Source organism: Panicum virgatum, chromosome 5N (genome assembly GCF_016808335.1).
Source record: "Panicum virgatum strain AP13 chromosome 5N, P.virgatum_v5, whole genome shotgun sequence".
Classification (NCBI taxonomy): Eukaryota; Viridiplantae; Streptophyta; class Magnoliopsida; order Poales; family Poaceae; genus Panicum; species Panicum virgatum.
Genome location: NC_053149.1, coordinates 22,916,303 through 22,933,387, shown reverse-complemented (window position 1 = coordinate 22,933,387; position 17,085 = coordinate 22,916,303). Strand labels below are relative to the sequence as shown.

The following is a 17,085-nucleotide window of genomic DNA, read 5'->3' as shown; positions in this document are numbered from 1 at the left end:
CGCCAGCCCAATGGGCCAAACAACGCTGCTAACGCATTTAGTCCCACATCCGAACCCATTTCGCCAGAGTGGCCTGCTTTCTCCCGCCGCTCCTGCTCCGAGTCAGCCAACACTGCAGCTGTCACGAGCTCAAGCAGATGCTCGCCGCCCGCCGGGGTCGCGGGCTCTCGCAGCCGGCCGGTCGCCGCGGCCTCGGGCTCCCACAGCCAGCCGTCGCGCGCCACCACTTGGGCTCCCGCAGCAGCAGGCTTTGAGACTATTTGAATGCTGAGGAAAAAGACATTCAGATTAAGATGGATTTACATAATCTCTTCCCTAATCTAACAAAGTGATCTTCAGACCAATAAGTATGATAAGATAACCATAACTGATTCTTACAAATTTCTAAGTACATTGCATTCCAGTTTTTCCTAGGGTCCTTTGTTGTTTTCCAATCTGAGATAATATTTGAATTGAGTAATCTTGAGAGTTAAGAAACTGAATTTGAGTAGAGCACTGATGGTTAAGGAACTGTCATCCAATTTTATTTTCTAGGACATAGATTCATATATGAAAAATGCATATAGAAGCATAAGCAGCGTGTACGAGTCACACAGAATGCAATGAAACTCATACACAGTAATAGCTATAGAAGCATAAGCAGCATGGGACAGAGTATCAAAGAGATATTTACCAGTTTATCCTTGTCACTTGGATAAGCATATCAGGTTGCAAGTAACATGGTTTTGTTTCATATCAAGACGCTTATATGGAAAACATGGTAAGTATTATTAACTGATAGGGATTCTCTTGTTCAGACTTTGCATTCATAATTACTACTCTGAAGGCTGCAGCCTCCAATATGAAAGGGTGCCTCAGCTGATGCATTGACATCATCTGAGGATACTTTTGTAGAGTAGATATCGTTCACTTGTGCTGTCCTTTCCTTTTTGCTCTGATTTTATCATCTAGTAGCTCTTTTCTTTTGTAAATTGTGGTGACAATGAGATGGCAACTAAATCCTCTGTCTGCTGTAATCTACTCTTAACCAGGCCCTGGATTTGCTGTTATCATCTACTCTTAACAGATCTTGATAATAGTTTGCCATAACATAGACATCTCTATCCTAAACTATTGGTATTAATCTGACAATGCAGTAGTTATTATCAGCAGCAAAGCATAAGGTATCTCGTTCCTAATATATACATACCTACTTACATTCAATTTTGGCAATCTTGTCAATGGTTCAGTCAAATATCTTTTGCAGGACCAGAGGTCTACAGAAATCTTTTGGAGCCGAGCTGGGAAGGAAAGGACTGCAGGACACATGATGTTGCCTCATAATTAATGCAATATATTATCATGTTCTTTGTAATTTACCACCTTTTATTTGATTTTTGGAGATTTTTTAAACCTGTAAACTGGACAATATGTATTATGAGTCATTGGCTATTTCCACCACTTGATGTCCTTGACACGAGGCCAGCATGCTTAAGCCGTTAAGCATGCAGCCGCATGAGCCCGCGTCCTACCATGCACACGCGTGCATGCTGCATGTGGGGTGCGGGCTGCCGCATAAGCCCGCAAAAAGCTGGCGGTGTATGCGGACGGGTACTGCCGTACTGGTACCGGTTCGCCGCCCCATTTGCACTCTTGGCGGCAAGTTTTGCAATTGAACGCCCTGCCGTCCGTGAAAGCAGGGCCGTTCCAATGTTTTTGGGGGTCTGGTGCAAAACAAAAAATTGGGCCCCATGCCTAGGTTTAACAAAAGCTAAATAATCAAAATGCATTTGGATTCATAATATAATTATATTTGTTTTGTATATTAGCACGTAATATAATTATTAACGCTAAAGAAAAGGGTGAACATTGCCAAGAAAGAGAAGAGAATCGGAGATACAAGATGGGGAGATCGCGATTCGCGATAGGAAACCAAGCGTCTCGCAGCCTCGTTGTTTCGGCTGGATGGCTTCTCGGCTTCTCGCGGTCGCGGACTCGTGGTCTTGGGAGTTGGGGCGAGGGCCGACAGGCGATCGCGGAGGCGGAGTCTCGAACTCTCGACAGGCGATACGGAATCACGGACGGGATCGAAGGCAGCCAAGCAAGTTGGAGTGCAGCGATGGCCGATGGGCTTCAGTTGTTGGGCCTAAACCCTCTAAAGGGAACTATAGATGGGGCCCCAAAATTTTGGGGGCCCGGTGCGGTTGAGCCACTTGCTCTGGGCCAAAACCGGGCCTGCGTGAGAGTCACCGACATGTGGCCCTGAAACGTTGGATCCACGTGTCGGTGAAAATCACGATACCTCTTGCTGTTAGGTGGACCGTGGGAGTGGGCCGGTTCCGTCCAGTCTCTTCAATGATCTCTGCCCACTAAAATTCCCACACGTTCTACAATTTTCTTTTCACCAGGGTTTGATTTTTTGTTCACGCGGCAGTTCCCGTGATAAGGTTAAGACTGAAGAAACAAACGCATGACAGTCCACTGTCGCCGACGGTGGAACGAGCCCCCCCCCCCCCCAACGATGCAAAAAAAATTTAACACCCCCTGTTGTTTGGAAGCCCAATGTCCAGTTAGCAGCCCAGCCCACGTTGCAATCCAGCCCAGCCCAAATTGTATAAACCCACATTCTTGGTCCTCAAGGACATTGCTAATACTAAAGGTCCAGGAACTTCACAAACAGTAAGAGGGAAGGCTGCTGGTGCTGTTACATTGATGATGTCATTTGACTTTGTATTTATTTTGCATCTTATGAAAGAACTGATGGGAATCACAGATTTACTTTGCAAGAAGTTACAGCACAAGTCTCAAGATATTGTGAATGCTATGGATGATATCACCACCACAAAGAAGTTGCTTCAGAACTTGAGAGAGCATGGTTGGGACAATCTAATTAGTGATGTAATATCTTTTTGCATGAAACATGGAATTGCTTATCCAAACATGGAAGACTTCTATGCAGACTTCATTCGATCTCGTGCAGCTAATGAGACTACAGTTGAGCATCACTACAGATATGATGTTTTTACAGTTGCAATTGATCAACAGGCACAAGAATTGAATTGCAGGTTTAGCGAACAAGCAACAGAGCTTCTCATGTTGTGTACTTCTTTGGATCCTAGGGATTCATTCAGTTTATTCAACATTGATAATGTGTGCACTCTAGCTTCAAAGTTCTATCCCGCTGACTTTTTGGAGCAAGAAAGAAGAACCTTGAGATGTCAGTTACGGCATTATGAGCATGATGTACCTACTAATCCAAAGTTTCAGAATTTGACAAAGTGTCGCTGATTTCTGTCGGCAACTTGTAGAAACTAAGAAGGCAGAAGATTATTATTTGATTGATAGGTATTATCCATTCTACATTTCTACTCCTACAGTTCTACTTTGTTTAAGTTCAGTGGTCCCTTTGATCCAATAGAAGCACTAATCTGTCTCATTCATCATCATTTTTGCAGATTGATTCGTCTTGTTCTTACTCTACTTGTTTCTACTGCAACGACAGAGCGTGCATTTTCAGCAATGAAACTTATCAAGACAAGACTTCACAACAAAATGGAAGATGAATTTCTGAGGGATTGCATGTTAATCTATATTGAGAGGGAGATTGCTATTAAGTTCACGATAGATTCAATTATTGATGATCTCTATGCGAAGAAGAACCGCAAAGTTCGACTAAAATGAAATCGCTTGTTTTCACTAACCCACCTTTTTGTAAAGTGTAGCTAGCTTTTGTAATATGGTTCCTGGCTGCATGGATGAACAATGAAAATTTGGTGTCAACTGTCAAGTACACCTAATCATTGTATTCTCCATATCCAATGAATATATGTTGACTTAGGCCGTGTTTAGTTACAAAAATCAAAATTCCAAATTTTTTTTCCGGCACCTGCATGGAGACTTAAATCTAAACGAAATAAAAAACGCATTACGACAGCTGCCTGTAAATCGCGAGACGAATCTAATGAACCTAATTAGGCCGTAATCAGAAGCTAAATTGCTACAGTAATGCTACAGTAAACAACCTCTAATGACGGATTAATTAGACTCATTAGATTCGTCTCGCGATTTACAGACGAGTTCTGTAATTTATTTTGTGATTAGTTTATGTTTAGTACTTCAAATGTTGAAAGATGCTTTTCAAAAATTTTACGGAGCGCAACTAAACGGGGCCTTAGCCTCTTGGCCCCCCTTCAAATATTATCTGGTTCCGCCATTGACTGTCGCTCCTGCTTTTTCCTACACCAGGTATGTCATACCGGCCCAGTCGCTCAAGCTGGAGAGAAGGGAGGGTGTGTGCTAGAGCCCAGCTACTCAGAATGTACCAGCTAAATTTTCAAGGATAAATTCCTTATTATGAGCCATTGGCTAAAACTTAAATCCCTAATCTGCCACCTAAAAAACTCATATCCTTCCTATGCCATTGCATGCCAAGATTAATTTGATTCCGGTAGTCTTTGCTACACCTCAAAATTAAAGGACCCATTTGCCCCCACCGTTAGTTGCGAGGCGCTGCTGTTGTCGTGTTCAGTTGCCACCGATCCAAAAACCATGGACGTTTTCATCGTCTCTGAACTCTGATCACACCACACAGCATAGCACGGATGTTCTAACGCTGCGATGCGAACTTAAAGGGAGGCAATTTACATACAAAACATTCATCGCCATAGCACGGATGGCATGTGAAGGATATGAGTTTTTTAGGTGGCAGATCAGGGATTTAAGTTTTAGCCAATGGCTCATAAGAAATTTACCAAATTTACAATCACGTGGAAACGCACCAAGTTAAGTAGGGGAACACACTGAATTCTCAAGAAGCCTGGTTGCCTTGTACACCTGCTTTGGCTGACGTGAAAATGAACTTTACGTAGTACGGTACTACTTGAGATTGCATTGCGTGTCGAGTGCAGCCAGTTTAGTCGCCATTGGTTTTGCACGTCAAATTTATAAAGAAGGACCACAAATGGACCAGTTGCAACTTACAAGTGCCATTAGCCGAAAACTAAACGGTTGAGAGCCTACAGTACAGGCAATCTTTTACAGTCTCTGGACCTGAAATTTTAATTTGACCTTCCCAGCCACATAAAAAGTTGTGTAATTTCGTAGCACCTGAAACTGAAACTTGAATCACATTCGAATCTCCAACGATAAATAATATCCATCCACTGATCTTTTTCCCAAATTGTTGAATCAAAAGAACACCTTGCGCGCGGGCAGCGCCCGCGCAGCGGGCATACATCTGGAGGAGGCAGTTGGAGACGAACGCGGAGGGCACGAACCCGGACGCGAGCATTAATTCAAGCAATTACCCATTTCTTTACTAACAAAACGTTTGTTTTCTAGGTATCTTGTAAGCCAGGATTGCATCAAGGCATTTTGTGATTTCCTTAGCTATTCAGACAGTAGCATGTTGATGGTTTGTTTGGAGGGCCTTGATAATATCTTGAAGGTTGGGGAGTGTTGACGATCAAAATTGACCGTAACCGGTCTGACCAAGCGGTCTGACCGGTCTGCTGTTGTAGTCTGTCCAGCAGGAGCCCGACCGGTCTGACTGGTAAGTCCGACCGGTCTGACCGGTCCGAGAGGAGTCCAAGTACAATTAGATTTTTTTTTGTAGATTTAGATATGTAAAAGAGATTCCTTGCAGTGTAAGTTCATCCCACCATATAAATATAAAGGGTCACGACCGATTGAGGCATCCAATCGATCAAAAACATATCAATACATTACTTTGCATTACTTTTTGTCTTCCCCAAACTCTAGCTCTTCCAACCTTTATCTGCTGTTCTTCTTGCGTTTCCGCGACGTCTGAAGGCATTTTAGGTGGCATGCCGACCCTAGAGCAACCCTGCGTGCGCTTGCCCTGGCGGGGTCCCTCCCGGGTGAGCGTTCGTCGGACTTCGCCGATTCACCCGAGTGACCGGTCTAAGCGATCCCTCTAACCGATCTGACCGCTTCACGTAGGAGGTGCAGCATCGAGCCCCTCCTCGTGCCGCGCGGTCAAGCACAATCGTGTGTTGGCTCGGATTGTGCGCCAACAGGGAGGCCAAGAAGTCCCCATGTGGTTGCAATGTCAACATGTATGCACATATGATTGAAGATAATGGATGGTTGGACAAGATTGAAAATCTCCAGAACCATGACAACAGCAGGATAGTTGAGATGGCTGCTTGTATGCTCGATACATACTGGTCGAAGGAAGATATTGCCATGAACATGCCCTGGGATGATCCTTTGTTAGGGTTAGCAGAAGATCACCCTCGTAATTTTGATTTCTTTGCTCGACCAGGGGATTGCGACTTTGGGTAAAGCCTGAAGGTATGCTTCTCATCAGTAGTGGTTTTTTTTTGAACATTGCCAGGAGCACTGGCCGGTATTTAAAAAATCAAGTTGAGCACCCACGCTGACCGTACGCTCAACGTAGATGACCTACCGTGAAGTCCGAGGACGCGCCTACCGGGGCTTATACACGCACACACACACACCTATACACACGCACACACCCCGACCCCCTCGTGCGACACCAGCGAACGCCCAGACTGGGATTCGAACGCTGGTGGGCAGCTCGGCCATTGCCGGAGCTAGCCACCGGACCTTGGTCCGTTCGCATCAGTAGTGGTTTAAACTGTGTGATCTTCTGCCTATCTTGGTATGCTTTCACTGAAGGTGATGTTTTGTCTGTTCTTTTTGCACGGATGGTCATATGCATATTCGGAAAATGTGCCCTAGCTATCTGGATTGGGGCCTTTCAGTCTGAATTCAGGTAGTCTATAACGGTTGGCCAGTGGGCACACTGAAAGCGGAGCCAGAATTTGCTGAATTAGCCCTATGCATCCCGTAAATTTTTTGAAAAAGAATCTTTTTACATTTGAAGTATTAAATATAGACTAATCACAAAATTAATTACAGATTTCGTCCGTAAATCGCGAGACGAATCTAATAAGCCTAATTAATCTGTCATTAGCATATGTTTACTGCAGCAATTACTGTAGCAATTTAATGTCTAATCATGGTCTAATTAGGCTCATTAGATTTGTCTCGTAATTTACAAGTAAACTATGCAATTGGTTTTTTTATTTCGTCTAAATTTAATACTCCATGCAGGTAAAATTCTCATTCAATATGATAGTTTTGAAATTTTGAATTTTGCATCTGAACAAGGGGTTAGCTGTGCTGCTATTTTGCTCATGCAGTTGACGCATGAACTGAATGTGTATCTTTTCGCTTGTGTTGTCGATGTTAAAACTCCTGAATTGTCCTTTAGCCTGTAGCATGAGCTTTTGTTATATTCCCTGTTCGGAGAGAAGAGGAAGGTTGGTTTGCTTCATGGCCTCTGCTGTGCTGTAAAAGATAGTGTTCACTACCTGAAAATCGATCAGGAAAAAACTGCCGGTGGAAAAAACATGCATGGTCTGATCTTTACATTGGTGTTGCATGTTCGTCAGACTGACCACTTTTTTCTGTAGCTTCCGTTGCAGTTTAACTATACCCAAGCTGTTTGTCCCTTGTCAGGCAAAGAAGTCACCTTCTGCAGGGAAGAACACGGTGCATCTTTCCAGCGTGATCCCAATCATGGGAGGGGTGATCCTCCCTGTTTCTGAGAAGATTCCCATGCTCCCGTGGTGCTAATCATCATTCGGCAGCGCTACAAGCGAGGATGGTGTGATGTTATTGTGCCCTGGCCTGCTCTACTGCGTTTGGTACGGTGCCCAGCCCATTATTGACCTTCACCTCCCATCTCCTATCTCCTTTCTCCCCGCCCAATCATCACCGGAGTTTAGAAAAACTTAGAAAAACTCTGAGACCCACCCGTGCTGGGGTTGATTGGCGCGCATATGGGCGGCTGACAGTTGGGAGCTTTGTAAGTTGCGATGGCTTTGCTTTTGTGCTCTTCAAAGTACAAACGGCTTGGTCATCACATCACCAAACCTGCTGATTAATTAGAAGAAGAGTTTCATACAAGATGTCATATTTTTATACACCTGAAAGGCGAGGAGCGTGGTGGACCTGGTGGAGGGCAGGAGGGACGACTTGCTGTAGCCTTTGTAGCCTTTGATCAGTTTGTTGATTAAGCTTCGCGCGTTTAATGGATGATGATGATGATGATGGCTATCTTCTTATCCCTTTGGATCCTGCCGCCGTATCAAATTTCCTGGTTGAGGGCTCTTGCTCAAGCCTTGTTTTGGCTGGGGAGTTGGTATGGTCTCGGAAAGGAGTGGGGTCTGATGGATATGTAGATCAGCTGCCAACGCGTGCTCCAATCACTCACTTTTTTTTCTCAGGTTTGGAACAAAAATTTGGAACGTGATGCTCTAATCGTCGGTTTGTTTTCACCACCCCCGCCGATTAGTCCTATATAATAGTACACCTGGCGATAATTCAGAGGAAAAACATACTTTGCAATTAGGCCCTTTGCTTCTTTTTTTGAGGGCAATTAGGCCCTTTGCTAGGGGGAAGGATATGTGTTGAAAAGCAAAGAGAATATGTCCTGGTGGAAGAGGAGCATGGGTGGGCATTCGGGTTACCCGAAAATTTCGGGTCGGGTATTTCGGGTATTAAGAATTTCGGATTTTCAAAATTGCTACCCGAAATTTGCATGAAAAAAGAAGAACCCGACAATTCGGGTACCCGAAAATTCGGGTTCGGGTTCGGGTATCCCCGAACTACCCGAGAATTTGTGAGATGCTTCCTAAATTTGTATCATCTTTGCAGGAATAAGAAAAGAAATTAAAAATAAAGTCGATTAGTAAATAAAATTGCACAACAAGCTAACTACACAAAATAAAGGCAGTAGATCTCACATCAGCAAGAATAGTGGAGCAGTAGCATTAAATTGTTTACAAATCGATGCCCAAAAAAATCAAAGACAACTTCAATCGGAACCTGGTCCAGTGGTACTTGCAGCCATCCTCTCGATTGACACCAAGCAGCAGGACGATGACCGAGGGAGGCAAGATGCAGCGGAAGGAGCCCAGACCGAGGGGGGCAAGCTGCAGCGGAAGGAGCACAGGGCCAAGGCGCGCTGTGGCCTCGCCCCTCGTGGATGAGCATGTGCATGAGGGAGATTTGCAGCCTGCTTCCGCTAGAGGTCCTAGCTTCTGCCATGGTCTGGGCAGACGGGCGGACGACGGCGGCGGCGGAAAGCATGAGATGGGAGGAGCGCAGGGAGAAGATAAGGCAGGTGAGTGGATAGGGTTACTTGGGGGGCGTGGTTAAGTGGGCCGGGATGAAATGTTGGGCCGCTAGATGTTAGGCTCCTACAACACGTTGAATAAAATTCGGGCTTTCGGGTTATTCGGGTACCGGGATACTAAACCCGAATTACCCGTAATAATTTCGGGTACCGTGGCTTGCTACCCGAAATTATGTTCGGGTTTTTCGGGCTCGGGTTTTTCGGGTTCGGGCTCGGGTTTTTCGGGTTCGGGGTTCGGGTTTCGGGTAATATGCCCAGCCATAAAGAGGAGAGATACTCGCACAGGTACAGAGAGGCTCTAGTGGTTTCCTTGGAGCAATCAAACAGAGAACTGCTGGGAGTTGACTATAGGACATCATGCTGATCCAAAAAGTGAAGAAACACGCCCTAGTGGACGGTGAGATTCGTACACAGATTCTCGTGTTTCTCGTGGAAGAATGAGAAATCAGCAAGAAAGATTTTTTTTTAAAAAAAGAACTGCTACTCTGAAAACGAAATAGATTCCTTCAACTATCATGCTTGAAACTTGAAACAGCGCTTAATTTTGCAGCTATAGATGCTTGTATGTCAATTAATTCAGAATTTTGAGCCAGTCAGATAAACTTTGAATCTCCAAATAAAACTTTCCCAGGATTGAATATTTCAACCAAAAAATAATCTCAATCTGGTTCGCGTTTATGTTCAAGCGAGCCTTTTTTTTATCTTTTGTGTTTCATGTTCTACAGGATATCGCATTGGTTTATTCAAGTGCTACACGACAAGTTAAAGCAAAGCTCGAAAAAAAATGAGAACACCAGACTACCATGCCAACATAAAAGAACAGGTTAGATCATTCTGTTTTATATAAATGAAAGAGTGACCGTCTGTGCAAGGTATAAAACCTAGCTGCTGATAGCGCGTGAGCCGCAAGCTAATGTGATGACCGGTAAGCCATGACATCATCCTGCCGTCATCGATGGCTGACTGACCTACTCTGTTCGGTCCTGCGCTTTGACGCTTTATAGTTACTTCAGTATTTTAAGCTGTGTAACTGCAACAAAAATGACAAGGTATTTGATGCCTTTTTAGTTTCTTTTCTTTTTCTTTCTCAAAACATAGGTTTTCTGGTGTTCCATGGATGAGTTAACAGATTAGTTCTTTTTTTAAGGGAACTTAACAGATTAGTTCATTGAATTAAATTTTGTATCATTGAGTAGAACACTGTTTGAATTTTGGACCTGCGTTAATGTTTTCGAAATGTGGCTTTTGCACGTATGAAATTCTTTTTTGTGGTGGTGGCTGGCAAGGTTACAAGCGAATTAATAAGTAATTATGTATGTGTGTATGGATAAATTCTTTTCAAATCAATCCTATAACTGGGGCTGCTCTGATTTATGGCCTGTTGACTTGAGGACACTAGATATACCTTGTCTATGACACACTATCTAATACTCATTTAATGGAACATTGGCGGCAAGGTCGCAAGAAATTTTATGAACCGGCAACTCAATAGATGTTGAAAAAGTGTCAAGAAATCAATAGGATAAGAAAAGGACCAAAATTGTAAAATACCATTTCAAATCAATAGGATGTTGAAAATTCTATGTTTGGTATTCCTATAGGTGAAAGTTGAGGCATCAGCCAAGTTATTGAGGTGATGGTATCAGAAACTTAGCTTGATTCAGAAATTTGAATGGATGTGGAAGCCTTCTAGTTGAACGTTCTAAATTTTGTTATGGAAGCTTTGAAGCTACACTAAAAGTTGCAATATTTGCGTTGGAAGCTTGTGAAGGTGCTGTACGAACGCTGACCGAGCGAGACAGTTACTAGAGGGCTCTGAAGCTGACATTAGCCAAATAGGAGTTATATATGATTTACTTCAGCACACAACTTTAAAGATGCGCCTTCGGCAGTTTAATTTTGTCAGTGTCATCAAGATAAAACGATTTCCCCCAACAATACTGCTATGTTCATGTGGAAGAAAAAGTGGATCCTTTATTCATCAGGTAGGTATTCAGGTAGCATGGGTTCTCCAATTTTGCTGAAAATGGCAGGAAGCTGGCCCTGCTTTTCAGATCCGACCAGACAAAATTCAGAAGCAAAATCTTTCCCTGGCCAGCCGCAAAAGCCACGTCACGTCCCCTGCTTATCTCCCGCTCGCGTACGTGATCCATGCGTAGGCCTCTCTTTCTTTCCAACCCATCTAGTCCCCTCCCCTCCCCTCTTCCCTTCCCCGCAACTACTCCCTCTACTCTCTAGTCTCTACTACACGCTTCCAAGAAACAGAGCAACCCAGAGACCAGAGCAGGAACCAAATTTCTCCAAGCGATCCGGCCACGGATCGAGGCTGTCCTCTGCTGCCGCCGGCGCCGATGGGTTCGGCCGATCGCAGTGAGGTCCACCCGCCGGCTAGCTCTCTTGCCCTTGTTTAATCTGCCGCCGCGTCCTGCGATCTTATGGCCGACCTCGCCTACGCTTCGTTGTCTGCTGCAGATCGACGGCATCGCGGTGGCGGAGAGAGGCGCGAGGGGCTGCGTCGAATGCCGCGCCACCACTACGCCCATGTGGCGCAGCGGCCCGACCGGGCCCAGGGTGAGTTCATCCTCATCGCCTCCCCTCCCCTGTTCTTTTCTTTCTTGTTTTGCGCTGCTCGGTACTGTTCGTCAGGATAAGGTCCGATCAGGTTGGGGGTTCTGATTCCTAGCCGCTGAATTCGCTGCTGATCTTGATCGACGCCTAGCTCTAGGTACGCGACGATTCCCCTTGTCCTGCAAATACTTGGCGCTGTTTTGCAGTAGGTTGTGTGATCATCTTACTGCAGCTTCGTACTACTGCTGAATAATCGATCGATCGCGCCCGTTTGGATAGATGCTATCTGCTCATCAATAGATTCTTTTTACGAATACGATCAAATGAATAGATGGTACAAACATGGCGGATGGAATCTGTGTTTCTTAAAAGCAGGATGCATGATGATCTGTGGTTAGCGAATGTCGAGCTGAAATTTGATCTCCAACGTACAGTGCGATGAAATCGAGGCAGCAGCTGCAAGGACCTAGTCAAACTTGTGCGCTCCAGCACGAGCAGCATGTTTAATCACTAATCAGATACAGCTAATGATCGACCCACATTCCACCAAATCTAACCTGTGCGCTCCAGGTCTTTTAAGTTTTTGAATTCCTTATACAAGAGGTTGACAGTACCATCTTCTGAGAGCTTGGAGTTCTATTCCACGAAGTTTCCTCTTACTCTTATAGCCATATGTTTAAATTGGAATGGACAATTGAGATACTAGTTTGCAATTGAGAAGCATGACACCTGATCTATTAAATTCCGTGGTAATCTATCTTACTTTTGCAAAATTTGTAATGTAGATTTTGTAAGATGATGAAAATATAAAACTGTTTTATACTCTTTCTGTTTTTTGGAATTCAGTGCTTTATCAATTCAAACAGGGACTATGAAATTATCTTTGCAGTCTGTAGTTACAAAGACATTTTGTAGGATTTGGGACAGGGGATGGTGAGTTGGGATTTGGTCTATTGTGCTAATATGACTTGTCTTGTTGACATTTCTCTGTATTCAATTGGGTTCCAACTTGTTGGTTAGGTGAGCTGTTCCTTGCAGCAGTGCTAACCACCGGGCCAATGGTGTGCCGGGAGAAAGATACTTTATCCATTTTGATTCTCATAGCTTTTGATTATTTTTCATTTCTATCCTCCACTTTTCCAACATTGCGTTGCCGGTGACCGAATTGCGCGCAAAGAGAAAGACTAAAAACTTTGAGGACAAACAGTCTAAGAGCTGAGTTTTCAGTTTTGTATAAAACACATGTGATGGTTAATTCCACCTTTTCGCTCTTTCAATTCTGTTTTGCAGTCGCTTTGCAATGCTTGCGGGATCCGGTACCGGAAGAAGAGGAGGCAAGAGCTTGGCCTAGACCACAAGCAGCAACAGCAGCTGCGACAGCAACATAATGGTGAGGTCAAAACTGAAGTAAAAGACAGTAGCAGCAGCAGCAGCGGGAGCAGCAACTTGCAGGCGGTGCAGAAACGGAGGCTCCTAATGGGAGTGGAGGAGGCTGCGTTGTTGCTCATGACCCTGTCTTCCTCACCCACATCCACATTGCTACATGGCTAAGAACCCTGCATACAACTCCAAACCAACGATGTACATACACACACACACCTCACACCTGCACACCAAGTACCCAACATTACAATCCAACCATACAAGTTTCTCCAGTTTATCTTCACCTGGATAAGATAGGGAGGGGAGGGGCCTATCTCAAGATTCTGTGATCTTGCGATGGGGTGTGGATTAGTGCCTCCATCCTCTTTGTTCTCCTCCGTTGCGCCGCAGCATCGTAGATCTTGGTCATGTCAGGTTGTGAAACTTATCTTTTCTGTGATTTGTGGTAGGCTCCATGATCGGAGGTCAGTTGATCTCACTCCCCCACCCATCCTTTTTTTGTTCTTTGTATGTACTTTGTTGTTGCTCCTTTGTGAGGGATTGACGGTCGAAAGGTGACGTCGTCCCTCTTCATTCCAAAATAATAAAGGGAACAATAATAATAAAAGGCTTTTTTTATTGTTCATTTCAGCTGGCTTGAGTAAATTTATGCTGATCTACTTGTACCAGAAACAAGAAAATGCAGTACATTCATTGAACATAACAGCCACGTATAGATCATGTGTAAATTAGTCCCTCCGTCTAAAATCATGAGTTGTTTTGATTTTTTTTATAGATGTACAATTTTTAATATGTATCGAAACATAATGTACATCTACACGTATACCAAAAGTCATGTGTCTATCTATAATTTTAAGTGGAGAGAGATAAGAGAGAGATAATGTTCAAGGATAATACACTAGAAGAAATATAATAGGGAACATGAACAAACTGCGGCTGCAATTAATCATGCAGAGCTGCAAATGCCTACGCGCCACCATATGGGCAGTACGAAATCATCAAATGATGGAGCCTGATGAGGGTCCCCATTTCCATACAGGCAACTTCAGTTTGCTGGTTAAGAGTGCTGGATGAAGGCGTACGGCAGGAGCTAGTCGCGTAGAAAGACACGGCACGCACTTCTTGTTTTGCAACAGCGTACAAGACTCGTCACAATTTCGATACAGCACATGCATTGTGGTCGTTCTTGTCCATTCGCTCATCCTCTGCTGTGGCATTGGCATGCCATTGCCTGAAGAAAGTATAACTGTGGAGGCTACACATACCTACAAACAAAGAGGATCCGGCTGCAAGCATCCTCACAGTCTGCACCATTCGAAGAAATTAAAACACCCATTGCCATGTTACAGTCTGTTGGTTGGCTCCGACCGGAATCATCGCCGCTTGAAAGATGCTGATGGTCTCTTTCACTATAGATCCCAGTTGCGGCACTGGCAGTGGACAATTGGATCGTTAGCGTGCATGCCAACTCTGATTGAATAAGTGCACCAGCACAGGGGGAGGAAAGCAGAACCTTGATCCGTACGGAGACTTGCATGCTGCAACGATATGAGATTTTGCCTTCTCCGCGTTCTTCTGCTCAGCATCAAATGCAGCTCATTAACAAATTGGTTATGTACTTATGTGAACGTTTGGGAAAATAAGGGAGCACTCTAACTGTAACAGCTATGAATGAGAAATTTGATGCAAGAGTTTTGTTGTTGGCCTATTTGCTGTACGAATGAAGTGTTCAGTTAGATAGTTGAACTATATACACTTCCTAGAGATGTACCAACCCGATGATATATCTATATGTAATCCATGAAAAAAACTTATCAATGTATATTAAGAAATTGCGATGGATATTTGGGATTCTTACATGTCTTTTTCTGTACTAGAAAAGTACAGCCTTTGTAATATATTAGATCATCGGGAGCTATTTAGAGACAAAATATTATGGGCTGCTTGAAATGGAAGAATCCCATCCTAAAAAAATTGATTCTTGCATAAAACTAGGAAGTGTTCTTGCATTTGAACTTGTGGCTTATTTCCCATACCTGAGATTCATAGTAAAGTCCAGCATATAATGAAGAATAGAAGACCTCACCATCAGTGCCACTCGAAAAGCTTGTTACTAACTGAAGCCAAAACAAAAAATAAAAGACATCAGGAAATATCAAGAAATACTAAAAAAACAAGTTAAGGTAACAGAGATTGCATATGCACTATATACTTCAGGTCTTCAGCTAAAGTAACCTTTTCAGGATCTCCGCCATCTTTAAACAGCATGTATGCTTCACGCATTACAGGTCTTGAGTCCAAACCAACCTGAAAATAGTGAATGCACGTCAGGTTTGTAGTTTGTTTGGTAGATGATTACAGCCCTTTGATAACTTGCCTCCAAGAACTGTTTCCTTGCTTCCTTGATGCCGTATAGCTGAGCCTCACACAGAAAGCACCATATGGACTCTTCCGTGTCGTTCGGATTAGCTGCAACATCTAGCCTGAACTGCTCTGCACCTTCTTCGAACCTATGTTCTTATGTATACCACATTATATAATGCTCTTATGTAAAGACTACTCATTTGATCATGGATGTTAACTGTTAAGCGCAATTCAAATCATTCGACGCACCTATCGAGGTAGTATAACGACAGACCCCTTTGCCAAAGATCTACAGCAACAGCAATGCGTTAGCTGCAGCTACGGCCAGGACGGCAATGTAATGTATACACGAAAGCTGGCACAATGACACTGACAAGCAAGCACACCTCAAACAAAAGCAGAGGTTAGGGGCTCGTACATTGCTTCTGCCGTGGATCCATCTCAATTGCCTTGTCGAATTCTGCCATCGACCCAGCCACATCTCCCTGCAATGCAACCGAGAAGAAAACAAGTAACAATCTCCCGAATCCTCTGCGTCTGCAGTTATAAAACATAAATGGGAACAACAGGTGAAATGACCCCATGAACTACCTGGCGGAAGAGCTGCATACCTCGCCGGACGGCGAGGGACGCGGCGGCGGCCCCACCCGCTCCGCCGGAGATGAAGTCCCAAACACCGGCAGCCGCTGGAAGGAGGAGCCGGCGCGGGACCACACTCGTGGCAACCGGGGCAAGCCGTGCGGGTGACGCAGGTGGGCCAAACCGGGGCCGGCTGCACCCTCCGGCGCCGGCGGGGAAAGAGAAGGAGGTCGTTGGAGGGTGGAGAGCCACGGATGCGGGTGCCATTTCGGATGGAAGTGAGGCGAGTCGCTGACATATTGGGGGAGAACGAGCACACAAATATCAAATTTACGAAATGGCTTTTTTTTAAGTGATTTGAAATATGAGGTGAGTGTTGCACTGTCTCTTTCCCATTTTTTTTCCCTTCTCAATGTACAAAAAAAAAGGGGCATTCCGAACTTCCAATCAGCTCCGTGTGATCCCAATCAATCAATATGACTGTAAACGAGTGGATATGACTAAGAGTTATTTTTCATGAGAACCACTATAACTTACTAATCAGCTATTACCCCCTAATCTCCTGACGGCGATGCCCTTACTTTGGTTGTTAAAATATTATAAAATGGTCCAGTTTCTTCCATACAGGTGCGTACACATACAATGATGGGGAACTTTTAAGTAAATATGGGCATAAATAATCGGTAATCGAACCTAACACTACCAGAAAACGGCACATACGTCCCTACACGTTAATATCAGGCGGACTTTGGTCCGGTACTAAAGGTCAATTTAGTACCGGGCAGTATGCACAGTACCCTGAGAGCCGAATAGTACCGGCTGGCACCACCACTAGCGTCGAGAGATAACTATTTAGTACCGGCTGGTGGCTCCATCAGATACTAAATAGCACCAAAAAAAATTAATACCGGACAGAAACACCACCCGGTATAAAAAGATGCTCTATTTGTACCAGACGTAGAGGTGCACAAAATATCTTCTGGTGGGCAGCGGCGCGGCATTTATCTCTTCCCTCTTCTCCC

The 17,085-nt window shown here is 44.3% G+C and overlaps 2 protein-coding genes across 2 annotated transcripts; one reads left to right on the top strand and one right to left on the bottom strand.

Annotated features, from left to right (window-relative positions):
• Window positions 1-11,312: 11,312 nt before the first annotated feature.
• On the top strand, window positions 11,313-13,745 carry LOC120672994 (GATA transcription factor 23-like). The gene is made up of 3 exons (XM_039953655.1): window positions 11,313-11,544; window positions 11,642-11,740; window positions 13,028-13,745. Exons 1-3 carry the CDS (start codon window positions 11,521-11,523, stop codon window positions 13,286-13,288), a joined length of 384 nt encoding a protein of 127 aa, XP_039809589.1. The 5' UTR covers window positions 11,313-11,520; the 3' UTR covers window positions 13,289-13,745.
• Window positions 13,746-13,874: 129 nt separating this feature from the next.
• LOC120672993 lies at window positions 13,875-16,397 on the bottom strand. Its single transcript, XM_039953654.1, has 8 exons — window positions 16,076-16,397; window positions 15,903-15,969; window positions 15,734-15,773; window positions 15,498-15,630; window positions 15,356-15,427; window positions 15,157-15,237; window positions 14,634-14,695; window positions 13,875-14,550 (listed from the first exon to the last, which is right to left on the bottom strand). Exons 1-8 carry the CDS (start codon window positions 16,328-16,330, stop codon window positions 14,376-14,378), a joined length of 885 nt encoding a protein of 294 aa, XP_039809588.1. The 5' UTR covers window positions 16,331-16,397; the 3' UTR covers window positions 13,875-14,375.
• Between the last annotated feature and the right edge of the window lie 688 nt (window positions 16,398-17,085).

Bases quoted from the DNA above. Each gene is read 5' to 3' on its own strand.
- LOC120672994 (XM_039953655.1), top strand. From the start codon at position 11,521: ATGGGTTCGGCCGATCGCAGTGAG. The intron at 11,545-11,641 runs GTCCACCCGCCG...TGTCTGCTGCAG, and splicing joins GTTCGGCCGATCGCAGTGAG to ATCGACGGCATCGCGGTGGC. The intron at 11,741-13,027 runs GTGAGTTCATCC...TCTGTTTTGCAG, and splicing joins GCGGCCCGACCGGGCCCAGG to TCGCTTTGCAATGCTTGCGG.
- LOC120672993 (XM_039953654.1), bottom strand. From the start codon at position 16,330: ATGGCACCCGCATCCGTGGCTCTCCACCCTCCAACGACCTCCTTCTCT. The intron at 15,631-15,733 runs GTGCGTCGAATG...ATAAGAACATAG, and splicing joins TCGTTATACTACCTCGATAG to GTTCGAAGAAGGTGCAGAGC. The intron at 15,428-15,497 runs GCAAGTTATCAA...CACTATTTTCAG, and splicing joins CAAGGAAACAGTTCTTGGAG to GTTGGTTTGGACTCAAGACC.